The 24360-nt window shown below is 41.7% G+C and overlaps 1 protein-coding gene across 5 annotated transcripts in view; it reads right to left on the bottom strand.

Moving 5' to 3' along the window:
* Window positions 1-24360, bottom strand: part of SAMD11 (sterile alpha motif domain containing 11) — a 233920-nt gene that overhangs the window by 106012 nt on the left and 103548 nt on the right. For all 5 annotated transcript variants that reach the window (XM_089668419.1, XM_089668417.1, XM_089668418.1 and 2 more), the window contains exon 4: window positions 14821-14871. In XM_089668419.1, coding sequence (XP_089524545.1) covers window positions 14821-14871 — 51 coding nt within the window. The remainder of the gene's footprint in view (window positions 1-14820; window positions 14872-24360) is intronic.

Here is a 24360-nt window from a genome sequence, read left to right on the forward strand (position 1 = left end):
TTCACTTTAACTTATCCCTCACCAGTAGTATTTATTTCTCTGAATTTTATACCCCTGCCACTCCATTCAATTTACAATACCAAAAGGAAAGTCCATTGTAAGCTACGACCCGGCAACTGTTACATGGAGAGGGTCATGTGATCCTCCATACCTAGAGGTGCCAAGTTATCTCCTTCTGCTCCAGGCACTGAATGGTGTGGTGGAGGACTAAAAGGAAAGGTAAGTGTGTGGGCAGGATTTTTGCATCAGCTATGCAAATATCATTAGGCCTTTATAGGTGGATGCCAGTCTGGAGGAGTGCTGCATGTAGACTGCCTTAGGTAACGCCCACGTGCGATGCTGAGCTTCCATGATTGAGAAAAATGAATCAAGCTGGCAGGCGAGGGACAGTTTGGTTGAACATGGTAGAGCTAGATGATGCTAGACATCTTCCAGCCTGGAAATGAGGCAGAATCTATCTGAATTGCTGCAGCTTCTATTACACACTGTAAGATGTTTACAGTGTGCAGTGAAACAAGAGTAAGCAATTTCAATACAGGAGAGGAGCTTGTACAACTGTGCAGACCTGAAGGTAGGGCAGGCGTTCAGCTTTAAGACTGTCAGGTATAATAAACATGCTTCATGGTAGATTTGAGTTGGTGTTTTCAATATAGTGGGGGAGTATCAGAAACTGTCACTTGTTTTTTTATTGCTGTGTTCCTACAGAGCAGCTTTCCCCTCTATTCCTGCCACGGTAAGAGGTTATCATTGGGATGGGAAGTTAAGAGTAATTTCCCCAACGGGAAAACAAACAGGAATAAAAACAATTTTCATTATAGTGGGGAAAGGTCAAGGCTTCAGTGATTTTTTTATTAGTGCCACTGGAAATGATTTATAGAAAGGAGAACATAACGTTCACTTAAAATACCCATTTAGTGACTGAAGTGAAGCTGCATGTATTTTTGCATGTGAAATCACATACAAGGGAATGAAAAAAAAAAAACACACACAACACACACTTTTGCCTTGGACTTAATTTGATAATTGAGGTGAAAGCAGCTAAGAGACCATGGGATGGATTTACTAAAGGCGTATAGACCATGAATTTTGCAAGAGCAGTTGCAATAATTTTCCCCAGAGCTTAGTAAACATGGTAAAGCGTTACTTTGTAAAGAATACCCAACCAGGTGCAATGAAAAAGAAAAAACTCCAATTTTGCTTGCACATGATTGGATGATGGAACTCATCTAAGCTCTGGGGAAAATGAGTGCAACTGCACTTAAAAAGTGCACAGACTTTTGGCCTTTAGTAAATCCACCCCTATGTGTTTTTCTTTTGAATATTTCTCCTAATTTTCTGTCATGGTGACCACTGTCTCCAAGCATCCCTGGATTCTAACCTTCTAACACTCAAAAAATAAAAATAAAAAAAAATAGACTGGGTTCCTAATTCAGCTACATATACCAACAATCATAGAACATGAGAGCCATTCTACTTGACCTGACTATACCTGACTATTATGCACTAATGCATTAGGTATGTTTGGCATAAGTAACCGGACAAATTCTTATTGTGTTTGGTCACCCCAGTCATCTTTCCTTGCCTGCCCCCATAACCAAACAGATTTTAAATGTAAGTTCACCTTTTCATTAAAAAAGAAAAAAGGTGAACTAACACATCATACTCCCACCCACCCCGGTCCCCACTGCAATTACCTCCGTGGATGATTAGTTATCAGTGCCCACACAGCCAATGCAGTAGTCCGGAAATTCAAAAGCCACGGTCTTCTTCCCCTTACTTCCTTAGGGATGCTGGGACAGATCAGAGCGATTCTGATTGGGCAGTGCTAGCATGTGACTGCTTGACTAATTTGAATTGCAATGATCCATCCCAGAATCCCCAAGAAAAGAGGGGGAAGAAAACCAAAGCTTTCAAATCTCAAGACTGCTGCACTTGGTATGTGGGCAGTCAAAGCGAATCATTAATGGAGGTAAGTACAGCGGGAACTGGGGTGTGGGGAGGGTGCAGTATGTTACTTCACCTTTTCATATTTTGTGAAAAGGTGAACTTACACTTTAAATCTTGTTACTGCACCACTGAAAGTTAGTGGAGCCTAACTATTTTATTCTGTGGTAGGGATTTACAAAACGTATACAGGCTTTTTATTCCTGCCATTCCTAGAATTACATTTTTCTGCCGGACAGCATTAGGAACATTCCTTACATATACGTCATGTAGCCCAATGAATGAAACATATTTTACAAGGGTAAATTGCCCCCATTTGCTTTAAAGTCTAGTAAGCTCACGCAGAAGCTTCCTGTCAAGAAATGTTCCCAGCTTGTGGTCTTCATTAGGCCAAACTTTGCTTTTCCAGTACAAAAATCAATGTAATTCTGACAGAAGGGCAGACTAACATACAGTGTCACAAGTTTACATATCTCAATTCAAATGCATTATCAGCTTTTCTGCTTTAACACACTGACTTTTCTGTAGGAGTGTTTTTTGTAAAATATTCCATGGCCTTTTGGTATTTCTGCTCTTGATTATTCCCATGTCTCAAAGGTATTACCTGCAGTTGATTTTGCTGTCTGTATCCTACATTACGTATGGACATGACCTGTCTGAAAGGAAGAGTTTGGAGTACTTAAACTGAAATCCACGCAAAAGGGGAAGTTCAGCTTGTCTGCCTCCTCTCCGCCCCCACTGCCACATTTGGCGCTTATTTTTTGGATGGGGGGGATTCTTGGTTTTGACAGGTAACTGCTCCCTCTTCTGGGTCAGATCGCCACAGCGACCTGAGCCGGAAGTTCAGCCCCCCTCCTAACCACCACAGCCTTCTGGAACTCTTCACAGGTCCCAGAAGACTGCAGCCCATTCACAAAGCACAGCTCGCTTTGTGCATGCGCACTAGGAAACTGCAAGGCTTCACTTCTGGTTTCCCTTACTGATAATGCCAGTATCAGCACCCGAAGCCTATTAAAGAATCAACTCAGTTGAGGACATCATTGGACCCCCTGAACAGGTAAGTGCCCTTATATTAAAATTAGTAGCTACAATATATGTAGCTTCTAGCTTTCAATTTTAATTTTTTGAGGGGAGCCCAGGGCTCCACTTTAAATGCAAACATCCATACCCACCTCCATGCTGCAACATCGCTCTGATGATACAACTGTCCCCTGACAGCTCTATGACAAGAATTGAGCAGTCACATGGCTGCTGATCATTCAGTTCTCAGTCTTCCCGAAGTAGAGAGCAATGACTGTCAGTCACTCTCCGTGAGGGCAGGTGGAGCTGGTGCTGAAAGCCAGAGCCAGCTGTCAATCAGGCAGCTGGGTGGGCTTTAGCCTGCTGTCAGCTGATTCTGGGTCACAGAAGAGCAAAAAGTTAGAACGCACATGTGACCCACAAGGGAAGTATTGGCAAAAAATCTTTGGTCATACTTGTCATTTACAAAAGGAATTAAAAAAAATATTCCATGGCCAAAAACAAATGCTCTGAAGGCGTTACGCAAAGAAGCAGGGTTTAGCTGTAGTCAGGAGTTCTAAATATTGCACAGCTTCTCAGTATTTCACTTCCAGATCACAGTAGTCACGATTCCACTACAAGCGCAATCATTTTCTTAAAGGGTAATTACTATTCTCAGATGAATTAATTAAGGAAACGCTGAGAGAATTTTTCTTTTGTACTATCCTGTTCAACATGATGAAAATTTGTCAGTGATTTCCTATCCGTCAAAAAGCCTCTGCTCTCACATGTTCATGTTATAAGATCATCAAGTATAGAAAAAGGGACAGACAGCAGCATAACTGGTGGTGGGTGTCCAGCACACTTTTGGTCATTTATTATTGAATGATCTGGCCAGATGATCCATACATCACCAGAAATGATAACGACGATGAGGAAACCTGACTCACAATTAGTGCTCCAAATCATCCAAATGTGTTCAGTAGGGTTGAGGTCAGAACTCTGTGCAGACCACTTGAGTTTCTCCACACCAAACTCCTCAAACCATGTCCTTATGGAGCTGGGATTGTGCACAGGGGCAAAGTAATGATAGAACAGAAAAAAAGTGTCCTCTCCAAAATGTTACCACTGGGGATGAGCTCCAGTGTGTTTGGATCCGCACCCACCTGAATGAGCTGCCAGGAAGCTGTCACCTATACAGGCTGGCCAATCATATGCGGACGAGGCATTCCCTGCTCTGCAGTCGCATATATACATGCCCATTGTATAACATTTCACTGTAGGGAAAGGAATGGCTCAGCCACATATGACTGGTGACACTATAGGCGACAGCTTCCTTGCGGGCTCACTCAGGTGGGTTCAGATTAGGATGCAAATATGCCTGAGAACATCACTAATTACCACTAAGCTGAAAATATACAATTGTTTCAGACGTCTTTGTATGCTGCAGCATTAACAGTTTCTTTCACTGTAACACCTGAACTTTTTTTCTAGATACCGGCCTCCTGGATCCATATCCCGCTTCCTGGATGACTTTTCCTCCTGGCTACCCTTCTTCCTCTCCTCTGAGTTACCCACCATCATCCTTGGGGATTTCAACATCCCTGTCAACCTCGACAACCCGGACACATCCCATCTCCTCCACTTATCCTCCTCCTTTGCACTTGCACAGTGCATACAATCCACCACCCACTCCGACGGTAATATCCTTGATCTTGTCTTCTCCAACCGCTGCGCTCCCCACAACCTCACGAACACCCCCTTCCCTCTCTCTGACCATAACCTGATTACCTTCTCTATCTCCTCGTCCTCCAATGCCTACCCCTCCAAATGTCACACTTCTACCAGCCGTAACCTCCGCAACCTTAACCCTGCCCCCCTCCACTCTGCAGCTGATCAACTCCACGACAGCATCCTCCCCCTGTCCTGCTCCGACTTGGCTATGACTGCCTACAACAACGCGCTGTCAACAGCCCTTGACTCACTAGCGCCTTTAACCACACGCAACATCAGACCCCGACCGCTCCAGCCCTGGCAGACTGATCACACCAAAACCCTGAAACGACACAGTCGTGCCCTGGAGCGACTATGGCGTAAAACCAAATCCCAACAAGCCTTCACCCGCTACAAATCTGCCTTCCTCACCTACACCTCCTCCCTCCAGGCAGCCAAACAAGCCTACTTCCTGACCCTCATCAAGGTCCTCTCCTCCAATCCTCACCGACTCTTCTCCACCTTCAACTCTATACTCTCGCCACCCCCACCTCCACCCAGCACCTCACTCACTGCCCTTGAGATTGCCAATCACTTCAAAAACAAGATTGACACAATTCGCAAGGACATCACCGCAACTCACGTGCCCTCTCAACCCGTCCCCTCTCACACAGCTACCCCCTCATCCCCCCCTCCCCCTCGACATAACCCGCAGGGATTTCGTCGCTGCTCAAACTCCCTCCAACCCCGTTCCCCCTCACTCAGCTACCCCCTCATCACCCCTCTCCCACGGCCCCACCACTGCTCTGACCTCCACTTCCACCCCACCCTACATTCCTCATACTGAAGCCCCCCCCAACACTCCACACCTTTGACCTTACTACCATCGAGGAAGTCTCCAAGATCCTCTCTGATGCCCGCGTTACCACCTGCCCCCTCGACCCTATCCCCTCACAACTCCTACGACCTCCCTCCCCCTCCATCCTATGCTCCATCATGTTTTGCATTGTATTGGTATTGTTCTGTCCCCCTTTGTAATGTACAGCGCTGAGCGAACTATTGGCACTTTATAAATACTGTATAATAATAATAATAATATAGTATGGGTGTGAGAGTCAGGTGTCCATACAACACCTGCCTGTATAATGTATATCCTGATAAAGCAGGATAAAGGTTTTCTCATCTGTATGGATGCTCCGATACAGATATTGGCATCGGTGCTGATACTGAGTATTTTCACGAATACTCATGAAAATGCCCCCGATACTGGAAACCGATACTTTGCCGTATGATTTGCGTTAATACAAATTGCACCACAAAGGATTAGCATGTGATATGAATAGGAATATGATTCCTGTCCAAATCGCATTTGGTTTCCCCACTGCTCTTGTATGAACCCAGGATTGTCATAGCCTGAGTTCACACAGGAGCGGTGCAGGAAACCTCGCTGCAGGGATGCCATGCTGAGAAGAGTGGGTGTGTGGGGATGTATACTACGGAGGCAGATGCTCCATATTCTCAGCTGAAGAAGAGAAGAGAAAGTGAAAAGTGGTGGTAATCTGAAATCCCTGTCGCTTTCTCTCCTCTCCTTGCAGGGATGACAGTTTGGGCTAGAGGGTTTTTTATTGGATGGTGCTGACCAATCAGATGCCGTCTAGCCTGCACTGTAATTACTGCAAGGAGAAGAGAGAAATCCACCGGGATTTCAAATTGCCAGACCTGTGAAACTGCTTTCTCTCCTCTCCTTGCATCTGATTGGTCAGCACTGTCCATGTGACATTGCTGAACAATCAAAAACCCTCTAGCCTGAATGGTCATCCCTGCAAGGAGAGGAAAGAAAGCAGTGGGAATTTCAAATCACCGCCGTTTTCTCTCCTACCACTGAGAATATGGAGTATCTGCCACCGTAATATACATCCCCACTTGCCCACTCTCTGCTTCGGGAAACCTCCTGCACCGCTCCTGTGTGAACTCAGGATATGACCGCCTGGGTTCACACAGAAGCAGTGGGGAAACCACCTGTGATTTGGACAGGAGTCCATTCCTGTTCGAATCGCATGCTATTCTTTGCAGTGCAATTTGCGTCCATACATTTTGTAATGACGCAAATCACACCACAACACATTGGTAAGTGGTATCAGTGAGTACCTAACCTTAAAATATCAGTACTCGTACTCACCGATAAAAAAAACGGTATCAATGCATCCCTAGTAATAAGACAATATAGCATTTTGCTCTAGAGCACTGTGCTGTAGTACTGCATAACAGAGTTTTTGTGTTTTTGTCACAGCCAAAAATTAGAGAAGAAAAAAAAAGAAAAAAGTTTTTAAGCAAGTTATAGAGTCTTGCGCTCCCACCAAGTCTGGCTGTCTATCCTGGCAGATTAAGAGTTACCAAGGCTTCTATAAAAAGTACCAAGTTTAAAAAGACACTTCCCCCTACATAAAATATGAGTGGAGGAGACATATAAATAAAGAGTAAAAGCCCTCTCAGCCTCTCTCCATCCTTTAACGAGCTCCCAGCAGCTGCAGGGATTATACTGAGCCGCACAGATCAATAAGGAAACCAATCACCCTGACCCTGCTGCCTCCCACCTCCGAAAATAAAATCCGATAAATGGTACTGGGGGCGGGAGCTCCAACAGCTCCGGGAGGAAGTGAGAGAGTCTGATTATCCCCAAGAGCGTGCGCATGAAGCTGAAGATCCCCGCCAGCATGTGTTTGTGAGATCGTTATCTCTGCGAGTGTCTGTGTGTGCGAGCGTGGAATATGGTGCATTAGTATTGGTTTAAAAATAGACACGTTTCAGAATTTTTTTCTATTTAGGAGCTAAGATCTATATACCTCCTTTTGTGGGTATGAATGAGAATGAAAACATTCAAAGTGAAGAATGGAGTGTATAGCCTTTTCAATGTTTTTTTCTTTATAATTAAACATATAAAAAAAAAATTTGTTTTGAGTAACCTTATCAAAATGTGTTAATGGTTTAAAAAAATCTTGTTTTTTTTTTCTTATTATCTAGGTACATGGGTCCACTGCTTTGCAGTGACACACTTCACTCAAAGCAAATATTTACTTAACCTGACTTCTTGAAAACAATGCACTCCATGTGTGGCTGATAGCTCATAGTTAGAGGCAGAATTGCAAGTTACTCCCTCTAGTGGCTAATGTACAAATCTATTTAACAATAACAAAAACAGAAAAACAATCTTGGCCTTTTCAGCAATTAAGCTGGTTAAAGACCTTTGGATGTTATGTCCTAGTCATCTAACACTGAACAATCTCAACACAGAATTGCACATGCATATAAACTATATGTACATTTCTATTTGCCCGGGCCTGTTGAAAATATGGATCAGGGATATAAACGTTGGTATTATAAACACATTAAGGGCATATTCAAACCAGATGGGGCGCATTATGCTCTGTAAAACGCATGCTGGTATACGTTGTACAAGGCCAGTGCAATGCGTTGTAACACATTACAATTTTTACTTTTTTTCCTTCTTAACTTTATTAAAACATAATGCATGGCAGCACGTAGCGACGTACTGCGGTGCAGTGATATGCGGATGTGAATGAGCCCTATAAGCTGGAGCACAACTTTGTAACATCTTTATAAAAATTAGTAAACCCTAGGAAACAATGTTTTTTTCCATTCATTTCTTATAAAACTTAGTGAATTATGTATAAATAAAATGATCTGTCTTTTACATAGATAGTAAACAAATGTGGAATTTTGCTATGAGGCACAGAAAGACCTGTCAATTTTTTTGCAAGTTACTTTTAATAATCAGGTTAATTAATTAGAAAGGCATTTAACAAAACTTTTTGAAAATAAGTGTTTTATGAAAAGACACTAACATTTCTTAAATACATTTCTTTAATAAATTTCTTATTTGTTTGGCTATCACAGCTTCCAGCATTTTCCGTTTCATCGGCCACAAAGTGGTAAATAAGCCCCATGGTGGGAGTTCAGAATTAATCATCTGTCGCTAGCAGGCAGAGGGCACAAGCACTGCATTACAAGCATACAGGGAGCTGTAATGTTCTCCAGCAACCCATCACCTCTGTGCAGGGTGATAAGAGAAGGTGACACCCCCGTAAAAAGACCTGGTAAGACGCAGCACTCTGAGTCAGCACAGGCTGAAGGGATCGCTTTTATGGATATGACAGCTGTGGGAGGGCCAAGCAGAGCTGAAACTAGTCCTCTACGGCAAGGGAAAAGCTGTGTAAGCCCCTTTTGTAAGCGCACAGCTTGCTGGGGCACAATGACCCCCGTGAGGATAAGACGGGAGGGATTAGGGTCAGGATTTAAGATGGGCACCTAGGCCAAGAAGCATCTTTTAACCCTTTATAGATGCAATTAGGGGAAAAGCTATATATTATTAATTTATTCAGCTCTGCAGCCTACAAGTAAAGTTTCCATATTGTGGGAGTGATGTACTAATGGAGTAGAATGTGCATATAGATCAGAAAGCTTAAAGATCAAACTGAATTTGGTTTTTATTCCTCCACACTTGCTTTGGTATTTGAAATGACTAACTCATTTCTAAATTTGTGTAAATATATATATATAATATAAAACTGTACAATTAAGAAGCAATCTCCTTACACTGTTGTGTTCCCCTGATTTGTATAGATCATCCCTATTCCCTGTATTGCCTGAATAAATAATAGGACAGCATGTAAATTGCTAGCTGTGATTAGCTTTGAAAGACCTACAGTTAGGTCCATATATATTTGGACACAGGCAAATTTTAGTTTTTTTCAGGTATTTGCCAAAGCATATTCAAACTATAGTTATATAATGAATATGGGCTGAAAGTGCACACTCTCAGGTTTAATTTGAGGGTATGTACATCCAAATTGGAGGAAGGGTTTAGGAATTACAACTTTTAAGAGTAGCCAACCCTCTTTTTCAGGGGACCAAAAGTAATTGGTCAATTGAATAAAAAGCGGTTTCACGACCAGATGTTGGCTACTTCTTCATTATTTCTTCATCAATTAAGCAAGCAAAAGGTCTGGAGTTGATTCTAAGTGTGGTATTTGCATTTGAAATCTATTGTTGTGAACCTACATCATGCATTCAAAAGAGCTGTCCATGCAAGTGAAACAGGCCATTCTAAGGCTTCTAAAACAACAATAAATCCATCAGAGAGATAGCAGCAACATTAGGCACAGTTTGGTACATTCTGAGGAAAGAAGAACAAACTGGTGAGCTCAGCAACATTAAAAGGCATGGATGTCCACGGAAGACAACAGTGGTGGATGATAAACCCATTCACAACATCCAGACAAGTGAAGGACACTCTCCAGGAGGTGGGCTTATCATGGTCAAAGTCTACAATCAAGAGAAGACTTCACGAGAGCAAATACAGAGGGTTCACCACAAGGTGCAAACCATTCATAAGCCTTAAGAATAGAAAAGCCAGATTAGACTTTTGCCAAAAAAGATCTAAAAAAAAGCCAGACCAGTTCTAGAAAAGCATTCTTTGGACGGATGAAACTAAGATGAATCTGTACCAGAATGACGGGAAGAAAAAAGTGTGGAGAAGGCTTTGAACAGCTCATGATCCAAAGCACACAATGTCATCTGTAAAACATGGTGGAGGCAGTGTGATGGCATGGGCATGCATGGCTTCCAGTGGCACTGGGTCATTGGTGTTTATTGATGATGTGACAGAAGACAGAAGCAGCCAGATGAATTCTGCAGTGATACTATCAGCCCAGATTCAGCCAAGTGCAGCAAAATTCATTGAACAGCGCTTCACAGTACAGATGGACAATGATGCAAAACACACTGCAAAAAGCAACCTAGGAGCTTTTGAAGGAAAAGTAGTGGAATATTTTGCAATGGACGAGTCAATCACCTGATCTCAACTCAATTAAGCATTTCAGTTGCTGAAGGCAAAACTAAAGGAATAAAGACCCACAAAGAACAACTGAAGACAACAGCAGTAAGAGCCTGGCAAAGCATCAGAAAGGAGGAAACCCAGTCTTTGGTAACATCCATGGGTTCCAGACTTCAGCCAGTCATTGCCAGTAAAGGATTCTCAATAAAATATTAAAAATGAACATTTTATTTATGATTATATTCATTTGTCCAATTACATTTGAACCCCTGAAAATGGAGGGACTGTGTATAAAAATGGGTGCAGTTCCTAATATTTGTACTTGATATGTATGTTCAACCCCTTGAATAAAAGCTGAAAGTCTGCACTTCAAATTCATTTGGATTGTTTGGTTTTAATTTATTCTGGTGGCATACAGAGTCAAAAGTATGACAATTGTGCCCGTATCCAAATATATATGGTCCTAACTGTATGTTACCTATTCAATGAACATATATTAATGGAAGTTAGTTAAATGCCAAATTAACTTAATGCCATATTCTGCCACTCACATATTTCTGTATCATAAATAATCTGCAAACAGCCCTGTTATGCATAGGTATGAAAACAAGTACCAAGCTGAGCTAGGTAACTAAGGAAGTACCACCTCAGTAGTACTGAAGCCTGCACATTATTTGCATATTGATGATATATTAGTATTTTTTATATAGTTATCAAACCATTTTGAGTGTTAGGAGGAAGACATACTCGCTGTCATCTACCCTAACCCACTACTGACCCAAAGTTGCAATGGGTGTCCTCACACACAAATGTGGAGGTCCAGGAAGCAAGTGGAGGCTTGTCAAAGCAAAGCTTCTGGATTGGAGGTTGTGCAATAACTTGGCACACTTGGTCTCAGGGTTCCCAGGGCCCTCAACAAGATTACTGTGTTTATGTGCAAGGACCCCTAGAGTGCCTTCTCTTCAATCTTGCTTGCACTGCACACAGTTATATTTAATCCAGCTGCAGAATTCTTTCAATTTAAATTCTTAAAGGTAACCTTTTTAGAGTATGAAAGTTGCCATTGCTGACCTGTTATTGATTGCACACATTGTGGGACTGTCATCATTGAGTTTTTTTCAGGAAGTTGCTAAATCAGAAAAAGCATGCATCAATGAAGTGTTGGGGTTCCTGATGTGCACATGCTTGTTTCAGGTTACTGGCTCGTAAACTCATGAAGGACCAGAATGACAGCCAACTTGAACAATTCAACAGTGGCAACCCCCTATGTCTGTCATGTCAAGCTTTTTGCATATAGGAAGCAACAGAACCAAATGTAACAGAAAGAAAACAGTTCCACCTCTATTGAATTTAACACATAATACACAACATGCACATTTTTATTAGAATATCTGCATTGCATGATGAAATAATTTATGGTAATCTGCATAGGACAAATGGACTGTACGGGTTGTATTGTATGAGCGAAATGCAAAGGCATGCATTTGAAGATAATGATCCTTCAGTTAATATATGAAGGAGAAGTTCATTTCTGATGAGAGCGTTCCTTTAAGGACCTGGCTTGAAATATTAGAAGCCAAAGTCGCTAAGATATTGAAGCTCTCAGTTCTCAGAATGTAATTCACGAGACGCCCTCTTAAACATAAAAAGGCCGCTGTGCCCCTGCTGATTCACACAAGAGGTGGACAGATTAGAATGGTGTGAAATTGGCCTCGGCGTCAGGCGCCTCTCGTATAATGCAGACTTCTGGAACGGCAGCGATAAGTAACCCTGAGAATCCATCAGTTCTGCACACAGCAGCAAAGACTGCTGGCTCTGTAACAAGGAATGCCGCCTAACTAAACCAGCTTACTTAAAATGTATTCCCTACACAAAGAATTTACTCCAGACTACAAAAGATGTAGTGTAGCTGCAGACCAAAACCACAATGCATTTGCTTTATAGCTTCAAATCTACATACAAACTGTTAAAATAATAACATTATACCACCTGTAGGTTCTAAATACTCTAATATTCCTAAAGATTTAATTTATGCAGATGTATTTACTTTATGCTCCGCTGTGCTCCCTGTCTTGGTTTCAATTGGGCACAATTACCTTCTATGTATCATGTCCCAGGTCAATTCATATAGTGTTCTGGTAGAAACTTAAAGGGGTTTTCAATCAGAAACTGATAAATCAGCCATGATGACTGCTGCGGAGATAAATAAACCACTGGCTGCTTCTTCCTCAAAGTGACTCCAACAGCGATATCTCCCCACTAGAGCTTGAAGCTCTGTTGGCTCCATTACAGAGTCTCATATGGAACCCCTTAAATGGTTCTCAAACTTTTGTTTTCGCAAGGACCTTTCATGCTTGACAGTCAACATGGTGGCCTCACTTATACTGTATGTCAACACAAAAAATAATATGAAAGGTGGCTGTAAATGTGACTGCTACATTCTACATTGCATTTTAAAATACATGTCGAATCTGAACAATTTGAAGTTAAAACGAACAGAGAAAAGCAATAGCATGAAAGCACCCCCCACCTCAGTTTGTGCTTTAGTGACCTTTGGAAGTGATCAGCAAGTGGAAGGATGCCTCCCAGTATGAGGAATCCCTGCAGTATGCAGGGCCCTCCTACCAGGATCATCTAGAAGTAAAGCTGTTGTTATGATTGACAACTCTCCCTACTACTTTAATTGGCTTCACTTTGTACATTTAGTGTGACTGGGAATTGCAGTCAAACTTCATCTGTCAAACGGGTTGGTGTTGCAATGTGTTAATTATATAGTGAATAAAAATATATCCATTTTTAAAGTGTGTAAACAGGATCTGTTTTTGCTGCCAAAGGCTTTGTATTTTTGTCTGTATTGTCTTGAGATTTAGGTAAGCGGAACTCCACCCAAAAGGGGAAACTCCGCCTGTTGGCATCCTCCCTCCACTGCCACATTTGGCACTTTTTTGGGGGGGAAGGGAGCGGGTACCTGAATTTGGCAGGTACCTGCTCCCACCTCCGGCTGAGTTCGCCACAGCAATCTCCAGCCCTTCCTCCTTACCCCTGCAGTCTTCTGGGACACATCACAGGTCCCAGAAGACTGTGGGACCAATCACAAAGCAAAGCGCCATTCACGTATGCACTGTAGGAAACTGGCTGTGAAGCCAGAAGGCTTTACTGATGGTTTCCCTTCGTGCCTGCACCAAAAAAGGATTAAGGAAATCGGCTTGGGTGCGAACATCGCCGGACACCTAGACATGCAAGTGTCCTTATATTAAAAGTCAGTACACACAGTCCGAATATGGGCTGATTCAACAAAAAACGGCAGACATTAAGCCTGTGTGTACACCAGCCTGTCCAACAGAATCTGGCCAAACTTCTGTTGAAAGGGCATGCTGGAAAACCAACATCCAATCAGCATCTGATCAATGCTGGTAGCCAACAGCTGCGAGGGCTGACCAGTGTGTTTTGGCAGGGGTGGGGGGTATCAGTCTTCCTGTCAGAACACAATTGCTCAGCGAGGAGATCGATGTACTAACATCAGAAAGTTAATAGAGAGAGCTCCTCCTTCTGTGGTTTTTTTTTTTCTGTTCAGCCCGCTAGGTTGAACGAAAAAACACTGATAGTGTGTACCAGGCATTACAGACAGCACAGTCAGAATAGGGACCTGACTTTTTTCTACTGAAGTTGAGCAAAACAGCCTGAGATTGGGCAGCAAAGGAGCAGCAGTAGAGCGATGACCTCAGCAGAATGCTCTCTCCTTCTGTCAGTATATCTGCATGTAGAATAGTTAGTGCAGCTCAACAATCTTCAAGTCCACTACATAGGGAATTATAAGAGGTTACAATCAAGTCAAATTTAGGTAATTACCAGTGTTGGATTTACAAATAAATGTAATTATTCTGAATATATAACTGCCTTTATTGATGTTTTTATATCTTCCATAAATGTCATGATAGTCAGTTGGTTGATGGTAACATATTTGGAAAATATTCACCATGCTTTACCTGAAGATTCCTGCTCTCACTATTCAGGTATTTTGCTCCTATGTCTAAAACCACATCAGGCAAAGCTCAGGACATGGACAATATCCCAGGTGAAAGAGATAAGGATCTCTTATTCCTGCTGTACAGTAAACGTATTTATGACATCATCCATGGTGAGGTCAACAGGTCAACCAGTTCATTGTGACAATAAAGAAGCCAGTTTGTCCCTCCAACAACCTCATGGAAATTAATGATTGAGTGATGTTTGAGCACCAAAAAAAAAAAATGACATGGCTGACAAGATGTGAATGAGCATACACAGAAAGAAGAAAAAAAGCCTGATACCTGCAAGAGGTGTCTTGAAAGGAGATGTTTAAGTCCCAGTGCGCCCGTATCCTGTTGATAAATAAACAGAGCAATCAATTCACACAGCCCAAAACACATAACTCACTGAGCCCAGAATAACACTGGCTGAGACAGCAAGCTCTATGGAAATCTGCCCCCACAGCTCTTTCCCAGACCCACAGAAGGCTTGTATACACAGGGCCAGGCATCAGTATATTCTCTTGCCCTGCTATTGCATTTCATAAGACTGACATACTTATTACTGCCCCCCCCCAAACATAGGGACACATGAACATTTAGACAGGAAAAATGTCAGAATGCTAGCAGCAAGGTACTTCAGATAATCCAACTACAATGGAGCAGGCAAGTCTGAAGTAGGAGGTGTTAGAACAGCCAAATCACAACATCTAAATGTAAAGGATTCACAGCATACACTTTCATTTTACATCAGCATTGTAGTAACAATATAAACATCAGTTTGACAATCTAATATTATTATTATTATACAGGATTTATATAGCACCAAGAGTTTGCTCAGCGCTTTTCAATATAATGGGAGACAATACAGCAACAATACAGTTCAATACAAGAGGGATAGGAGGGCCCTGCTCCTTGGAGCATATAAGTTTACTTTCATGTTGTGAGTGCTATCTGTCCACAGAACATCTATTTCTGCAACTTCCTAGATTCCCTGCATGCTTTGAAGCTTCCCCTCCCCTGTTTACTTTCCATTTCTAAGGACTACATATCCCATGGTACCTTGCTGCCTGCAAGCTGTGATTTCTGTACTGACTCCACCTCCTGGAACCCCTCTAATCACCTCTGTTGTTCAGAAGGCAGGCTCTGTGAAATGTGAGACAGCGATGCCTACTCTTAGGACATGCTGAATACATATCACAAAATTCAAAGGAAGTAAATGTGGGGGAACTTGACAAACTAAGTTTACAGACTTCAAGATCGTTCAGATAAATAGCAGTATACTAGAAATAACTGAAATACAATTTGGAAATGAATAAATGATTTCACATTTTGGCCATAGATATGCTTTAAAAATAGCAACAATCATTATAAAAAATATATGGCCAAATGTTTGTGGACACCTGCCAGTCACACCTACCTACAGTATATAGCCCGAGGTATATGGTCACCATTCCAAGAGACTAAGTTCATGTGTTTCCAGTAAATTGCACATTTTGATGGTACAGCATAAAAAAACATTGTAAACATCTATGAGCATCCAATCTTGTAGCATTCTCCTGTTCAGTCATAGCATTAAAAAGTTTTGCATCAAATGAACTACTAAATAAAATATTTATATACCAGGATGTTTTACAGAGGGACAATAAATCATTGTTTACAGAGGTAGCACTGATAAAGAAAGCTAAAAAAAAATAGCTCCCTACTCATCTAATACAGTGTTTCTCAACCTTTTTTCAGTCAAGGCATCCTTTAAAATTATGGACAGTCCCGAGGCGCCCCATTCTAAAATGTGAAAAACTATTCTAATAGTTTTATATAGCACAGCAACATCCACACATGTAGGACACCCAACATTAGAGGTGATTTATTCTTCCAAAGCAAATACACTTTTTCACACTGGTACTGACTAGTATTCCATTGTTTCTCTTCTCCCCCAGTTTTTCTCCATCACTGAGCTAATGTGACCCCAGCACTGACTGACAGGGGCAGGGGAGGGTCAAACTAGGATGCTGTGCAGGCAGCTGACATCCTCTTTATCAACTGATGATGTCATTGGTTGTCAGGATGCCGGCGGCTAGAAGGTCCTAATGGTACAGAATGAAAACCTGTAACTTTGTGTAACTAAAAGGAAGGCTTGTTCCACCCGCTGGCTTGTATAAACGTTTTGGGCAATTTTTAGACATTTTGCCAAGGCACCTCTGAAGAAACCTCAAGGCACCCCAGGGTGCCTGGGCACCCTGCTTGAGAAAGGCTGATCTAACACCATCCACCTGAAGGACTTGCCAATCTACCATGACCAACCCAATGTAACACTTCTCAATGAAAGCATGGACATGTATATGTCTTCTATTGCTACCAATCTTCAAAAGAAAAAAAAAATAGAAGATAACAAAATCATAACTATGTCTACAGCATTGGCTGCCCCACCTTTTTACGCTGATGTAGTAAGTGCTGGAATCGTTCAACATCATGCAAAGCCCAAATCTACCTCTTACAGCATTTTTTGGAAGTGCCAGATGGTTGAAACTCTTTGCATGAAAAAGAACTGCATAGAACAACATGATATTTTCCTCATGTTAACTAAACATGTTGGCTACAATCTCCAAGATAGTTTTTCTAGCTTATGTAGAATGCATAAAAATTAAAATAATAATGGTGTGAATAGGCTGTTCAGCATAATCCACAATAACTCATGTCATCCAGTTTGAATTCACCTTCACTGGTCTGCCTTCAGGAAAATGAATTCTGATTGGATGGTAAGGATTACTGAATTTATACATAAATAATGTACTTACACTTTATGATGAATTTTAATAAACAAGCATTCATATTTAGGAAAACATAGCAGCATTGTATGTGAACATGATCTTGATCCTTCTATAAAACAAAAGTTAGTGGCGGGAATTACATGATGCTTCTAAACTGTTGTAAATCCACAGGCATGTCTTACTTTAAAGGGTTTCGCATTGATCCTGTCTAGGATAACTAAATTGTGATCTAAGTGCCAAAGCCAGTCAATAGGTTAGCCTAAAGATTAACTCCTTGCTGGGGTAGAAGACATTCTAGAAATGTTTCAGGTACTGAATTAGAGATATCTACGTGTAGACAAGTAACATGCAAGTGACATGTTACACAGAGCTATGTTACCATAAAAACATACAGCTCTCAATTCTTCTCAATACTTTCAATATTCAGTGTATATAGTAAACTATATGTGAACCCTTACCTGTTAAAACAACCCATTCAGTTTAAAATAGAAGTGCAAACCAAAACATATATATATACACATACATTCAAACACATAAAAAAAAAATATAGGAGTGATATTCTCAGCTGCATAAGGGGCTGAGAGAGATGGGGGTGAAGACTGAAGGGGGCGTGTGAGCAAGAGGCAGTGGGACAGCAGTACATTGATCTTCCCAGTGATTAGCTGTGCGGGGGGTGGAGGCGTGTCAGCACAGGCCATGGCCAATGGAAGACAAGCAGGCTGTGACGCCAGCATAGCCAGAAAACCGGCCTTGCTGGACTGGATGTGCTCTCATGTCTAGCATGGTCAGTTTGAAATATGAAAGCAGGGGGACTGGAAGGATAACCAGGTATTTTCACACAAAGAAAGTAATACAGAATGGGATACATGGTACAAGAGGCACATGTCAGGAATATGAATGTTGGGGTAACATACACTTTAAGGTGCATCAGCAACACTACATAAATAAATACACAAATATCAATAACAAAATAGAGTACCTAACCTCCTACAACATGGGGAGGGCAGAAGAATTTGGCTGCTTGGAAAATCTGGTGCCAAGCTTCCAATGTTCTCTCTGTGGTCCAGTTATACACTCCTCTAATCACTCATAAATACTATAAGTTTGACCCACACAATGCTCACTGAAGTCAATAGGAGCAGTTAGCAGCAGACATACTGTACATAGATCTCAGGGAGAGAAGTTGCAAGGCACAGAGTGAAGAAAGGCTGCAGTTTTAAACAGGACACTGTGAATGTCCTTCACAATCTGCCTGCACGGCCTTGCGGTAAATTAATACTAAAATGTAGATTAAAGATATACTACAGCCAACTTAAAATAAGAACCATACTGGGAACAGAGTCTACCTGTGGAGGAGTTCAGTTGTTCCTCCAGGCACTGCTTTATTACACCAATCTACCACACTCCCCTTTGTCTGTAATCTGGTGATCCTGGAACACACCTGTTGGTGAAGCAGGAGCATCCTCTTTGCTGAATACAAACAAAAGTACTAAGACATTTATTTGATTAAGTTGTATTTGATTAAGTTGGAAAAAGGAAGATACTCAAAAAAAAACCATAGACCGTAGACTCCTACTTCCCTCACACAGATCCTGTATGAAGGTCTGTGTACTTATTCTGCATGGGATTATTCAGAACTCAGATTTGGGTAAATTGTAGGACTTTTCTAACTTAAGCATGACAACTTTGTTTACTCAATAGCATTAGCACCTCATTGAATGCTTTGACTTGTTGCCTGGGATTGCTATTGAAGCTAAATTGAGTGGACTGTATGAGATTAGCACAGTTATCGCTGGTCAGCATTGGCAGTTTTTACAGAATGATTGACACATTGCACAGTACACATAAACATTCCCACCAGACCTTGTCCATAAACAGCTTACAGCCTAATGTCCCTTCCAAACTCATACATGCTCTAGGACCAATATGGGTAGGCAGCTTGGTTTTTTGGGGTTCTAAAAGCATAAACACTGGGAACAAGCAGAAAGCATACAATCTCCATGCAAAGTTGTGCAAAGCAATAGTTCATATGTTTGTTTACATTTTGTTTTTCTAACCTGCACATTCTCCAAAAGTTAGCAAAGGAAATGTTCAAAGTAGTAAATCAAAGATCTTCAGGTCACTCTGGTGGGGTTCTATCGTAAAACCTTTGTCAGAGAATCCTTCTACATATAAACTACAGAGTGGAGTTTTATAATACAATCATATAGTGCATTATTCAGGTTTATAAAGGCATAGTTCACCTTTAGCAAACGGCTGCCTATGCAGATAAAGGATGTCTGTAGATAAAACAAACTGTGCAGCTCTGACTAAAGTTGAATAATGCCCTTGTTATATGTGTAGGCCTTTTACGTACATCATGAAGCCTGACTGGAAAACTCCTACGTTGTTGCTAAGAGATGCTTAGCTATTACTGTTCACCTCCACCATCACAGCACCAAGCTCTTTCTCTGGTTCACACCCCCTCATATTCTCCCCTGATGCAATAGCTCTGAGCTCAGCATTTGAGAGCTCACTCCTGTGACAGTCAAGGTGAACAGAAATAACTAGGCATGTCATGACTTATGTAAATGGCCTATATCTGCAGGAAGGGCATTATTGCATTTTGGTCAAAGCTGCAGTTTGTTTTTATCTGCAGGTGCCCCTTATAGGCAGTTTTTTGGTAAAGGTGAACAAACCCTTTAAATGTATTTTTAATACTTAATATGGTCCTCTTGGCAGCGTTAAAGTGGTGCTGTTCTTTCCCAGGTAAGAGGAATCTGTCTGGGTGATTCTCCAAGAGAGCCAAATTGTCCACCTGCAGCAATACTACAAAGCAATGTTAAAGAGGCGTTCCACCCAAAAAGGGACATTCCGCTGTAAAGACTGGGCCCCCGCTCCCCATTAAGGATTGGCAACCCAAAATTGACAGGTACCCGTTCCCACTTCCGCTGCCATCGCCTAGGCAATTGGAAGCGGAAGTTGTCCTCCTACCCTCCCTCCCCGTAGCCTTCTGGGACACGTAACAGGTCCCAGAAGACTACAGGATCATTCAGGAAGCGCAGCACTACTCGCGCATGTGCAGTGGGCACCCGGCTGTGAAGCCGAAAGCTGTCACAGACGGGTGCCCACACTGAAGATGCCAGCGCCTGGAACACAGGACGGCCAATGAAATGGGCTGCGGGGAGGACACTGCGGGATCATGGGACAGGTGAGTGGGTGTTTTTTAATAGTCAGAAGCTACAATTTTTGTAGCTGCTGACTTTTATTTTTTTACAGTGTGAGTGGAACTCCGCTTTAAATGCACTTCAGCTCATTTCAATGCCCTCCTGGCTTTGTAGGAGACTCTGCCTGGCTTACAGGCCTTTCTTTCTGGAACCAGCCAAGCATGACCTGCAATGAAAAGAAAACTCCAGACCTCTGTCATACCTTAATGAGAAGCTGCCAGACAGTGAGCAGGGAGCGGAAGGGACAGGGGAAGAGCGTGGGATTAGAGCACAGGAGTTTAAGGCACCAAAAATGGATTACAACTAAAAGAAAAAAAACTGAATATTTCCAACATATAATCAGCTGCAAACACCCACAACTGCATACATTTTTGCTTAAAAGCCACAATTCATAGTTTGAATTTTCAAGAGTAAACATTCTAAATGCCGCTGGTCAAAAAATGGATGGATTTTTAAAGAACCAGTTCATTCTTTTATTGGTAGGGTTTGGATTATTTTATCATTTTGGGACCCCAACACCAAGAACTCCCTGCTCTAACTTCTGTGCACTTTAACAGCCTTTTGTGGAAATGTGGGTATGCCTGCCAACATTGGGATGTTTTCCCAATGTAGGGCAAGGAAGGGTGCAAGAGTCAGTTGCAGTTATGAGGCTCTGCTAACTCCAGAATCTCTAGTGTGGATTTCACTACCAAAGTCAAGGGGTGACTTCCTGTCCTGGTGACCAGTGAGGGCATGCCAGCATGCTTTTGGATTATGAAATGAAACCTAAGAACTTGGGGAAACTCACATAAACACAGGAATAGCAGACTCCTACGCTACAAGACAAGATTGCTAACTGATAAATGATTTTCTATATATTTGAACCCTGAACACATCCAGAATACTCAAGTAGTGTCTAAGTTGTATTCAGTGCTCAGCAAAGCACAAGAGCTGCTCTCATGATAGATACCAATCATTTCTATGGGGGATGCTTGCAAAACACATGTACAAACTGGCAAATAGGCAAACTCCAATGGAGGCAGGTAGACTAGTACAGACTCAATAGCACTCAGAATCTGCATTGTAATATACACAGATAAAAGGATTTTTGTACTCACTGTAAAATCTTTTTCTTGGAGTCCATTGAGGAACACAAAATGTCACCTTCTGATTAAATAAGGGCTCGACAAATTTGCTCTGAATCCAGGAGCCTACAAAAAGTTAGGAGCCAGGTTTTGCATAGCGTGGGTTGTCAAGGCCCAAGGCATGGTAACTTTTGGGTGACAAGCTTCACGTGATGTGATTTGCCAGGTGTCAATCATGGCAAAACAACACCACGTTTTAGATGCCACTGAAAATAATGGTACCTGAACTTTGAGATCACAGCAATTTTGCCATGATCCCAAAATGCCCAGGTGTGAATAGAGCCACCCTGGTTCACACATATGTGATTCTGGATGCATTTTTAAATGCAGAGACTCCCATGATAGGCTAGATACTATGTGTTCCTATTGAGGTGATTCATACAGATGCAATCCATATGCATTGTGTTTTGAGCACCATTACAAAAAGGGTCCCGTGTGAGTTTGTAGCACTGTGTTCCAGACTAGAGTTGAGTGGCATGCGGAAATAAGTGTTCACAAATGATTGCTATTGACCGTTAACCCCTTCTGGAAAATGGAGACTTTTAAAAGGCAACCAGCAGCTCATGTACTTGAGGTTACTCCCTATGCTCAGCCTGACTGGACTACTCATAAAGTGAGTTTTCAGAAACAGGGTAAGCACTAAGACAATGGCAACGGCTCTGGAATTGGTAAGTCCTCTGAAGCCAACTTATTACTAGAATATACTCTAGAAAGCACCCTAAGATAAATTAAGGTCAATTCCAGGCTCTCCATCTCCACTATGTTCAGTCAAACGGTGTCTGGGCATGGCACTCCAAAAGTTAGCTTGCAAATGACTGCACCACATAGCGCAATCCAGCTATCCAGGTGCAGATATCAGCAATAGCAGCAATGTAGAGAAGAACTGGAAAGATCTTGAAGAGCAAGAAAAAAGGTGCTAGCAAAAATAGGTTTGTCTTTTCACATAGCAGAGCTCAAGAAAAAACAGCCAGAACACACAATAGCTAAAAACTGAGGCATGCTGGTAGTAGAAGGGGTTATCCTGGGCTGGCCTACAGTTTTGTTTGCCATTGTGTAATCCTCCTGTAAGTAGCAGTACAACCCAGAAGTGAAAGACTTCGTGTGTCCCTCAGTGGACAAGAAAGAAAAGGATTTTTTTTTAATCATAACCTGAGCTAGACAGGCACTTAGAGATTAATGGTAATGTGGCTCCAGGTGGGTATACGGAATAATAAACCCCTGGGGGGAAAGATGAGGTTGATGTGATGAGAATAAAATTGCATTGCAGCAGGCTCCGTCAGTTCCCATCTATCAATTTCCTCACATTGGGAAGCAGCACGGAGCTGCAGGCCCACACGCTATATATAGAGATCTTTGCTGCTACATTTTGTACTTGTCCCATTTGTAGGAGAGAGGCAAGCATAGCTATTCTGCACAAAGCAAGGGAACCTGCTAACCAGCATTCTAATAGCAGACTTACTAATAAGGCTTTGAGCACCAGGAGGAAACCTGGGAACCACAGCAAATGTCATGCAGAGCAGATGAACCCAGGACCTGAGTAGTGAAATCCAAAACTACCAACCACTCAGCCACTATGCTGTGCTCATCATGCAAGTGGTGATTTTTAGTCGAAAAATAACAGTGTGGAACAAACGGTCCACATCAATCTTCTGTACAGGGTTTCAAATGTTTCCTGGTTTTCAGTGAACAAATGATTAGGTGGAAATCAATTGTAAATGCCTTTCGACTGGCATTACAGTGGTTTCAATCAATTTTCAATGCAGTATTGAATGTCTGGTCATTCGAAACTGGGAAATGATCGATGCTGTGGCTGGCAGATTGCCATGGACCTTTTAATTCACTGTGTTTCTTTTTTTTTCTTTTAATTGAAAGCTGATAAAAAAGTTTCCAAATTTGCTAAAGTATGGCCAGCATTAGCATCCAATACCATCACCAAGTATAGTTTTTTCATACCCCAGTAATGCAGAAGGTTGAAGCCTGATAACTCACCTGTGACCTTTAGGATTTACACAAACTGTTTACACTTTTTTTTACCATTATTAAATAAATCTAGTGGTTCAATTTCTAGTTAAAGATGACCTATAGGAGGGAATTCAATAAAGCCGATGCGCCACTTTTCTGGCATCCCTCTTGTGAATGTATTACGCTAAATTCATGAAGCATCTGCAACACTTTTGGCTCTATTAGCACCAAATTTATGTAGTTCTAAAATGCACTTTTCCATTGTGGAGCATTGAATGCACCATTATTATATTGTGACACATTGAATGTGCCAAGTTCACAATAAAATCCTGCATGCTTGTATTTTATGAAAGTGAAGCTTTTGGCATACAGAGAGAAAAAATGGCGCAGACAGATTTTGCAAAACTGTCTCATGTGAATTCTAAAAGTGGTGCAGCATGTGACAAATTCAAATACAGGTGAGTGGCTGTTTTTGTAGATGCTGACTTTTATTATTTTTTAGAGTGTGACTGGAACTCGCTTTAAACAGGGGCACACAGAGCAAAAAAAAAAAACCTGACATATTCATTCTACTCCATTGTATCTATAACTGGGAAAAAATCTTTACCTTTAATTATACTTTAAAACTGGCCCAATCTGTATGGAATTGGATCAAATGATTGGTATCCTTTCACAGTCTACCTGATTACTTGTTTTTACAAGGTAATCAAATTCTTGATCAATTATGTATTGTATCTGATTCTGAACTATGGAAATAAAATTGTATTGTCACTGTATCTA

This window comes from Staurois parvus, unplaced genomic scaffold, assembly GCF_062004578.1.
Source record: "Staurois parvus isolate SC_StPar_1 unplaced genomic scaffold, SC_StPar_1.0 ptg000057l, whole genome shotgun sequence".
Taxonomy (NCBI): domain Eukaryota; kingdom Metazoa; phylum Chordata; class Amphibia; order Anura; family Ranidae; genus Staurois; species Staurois parvus.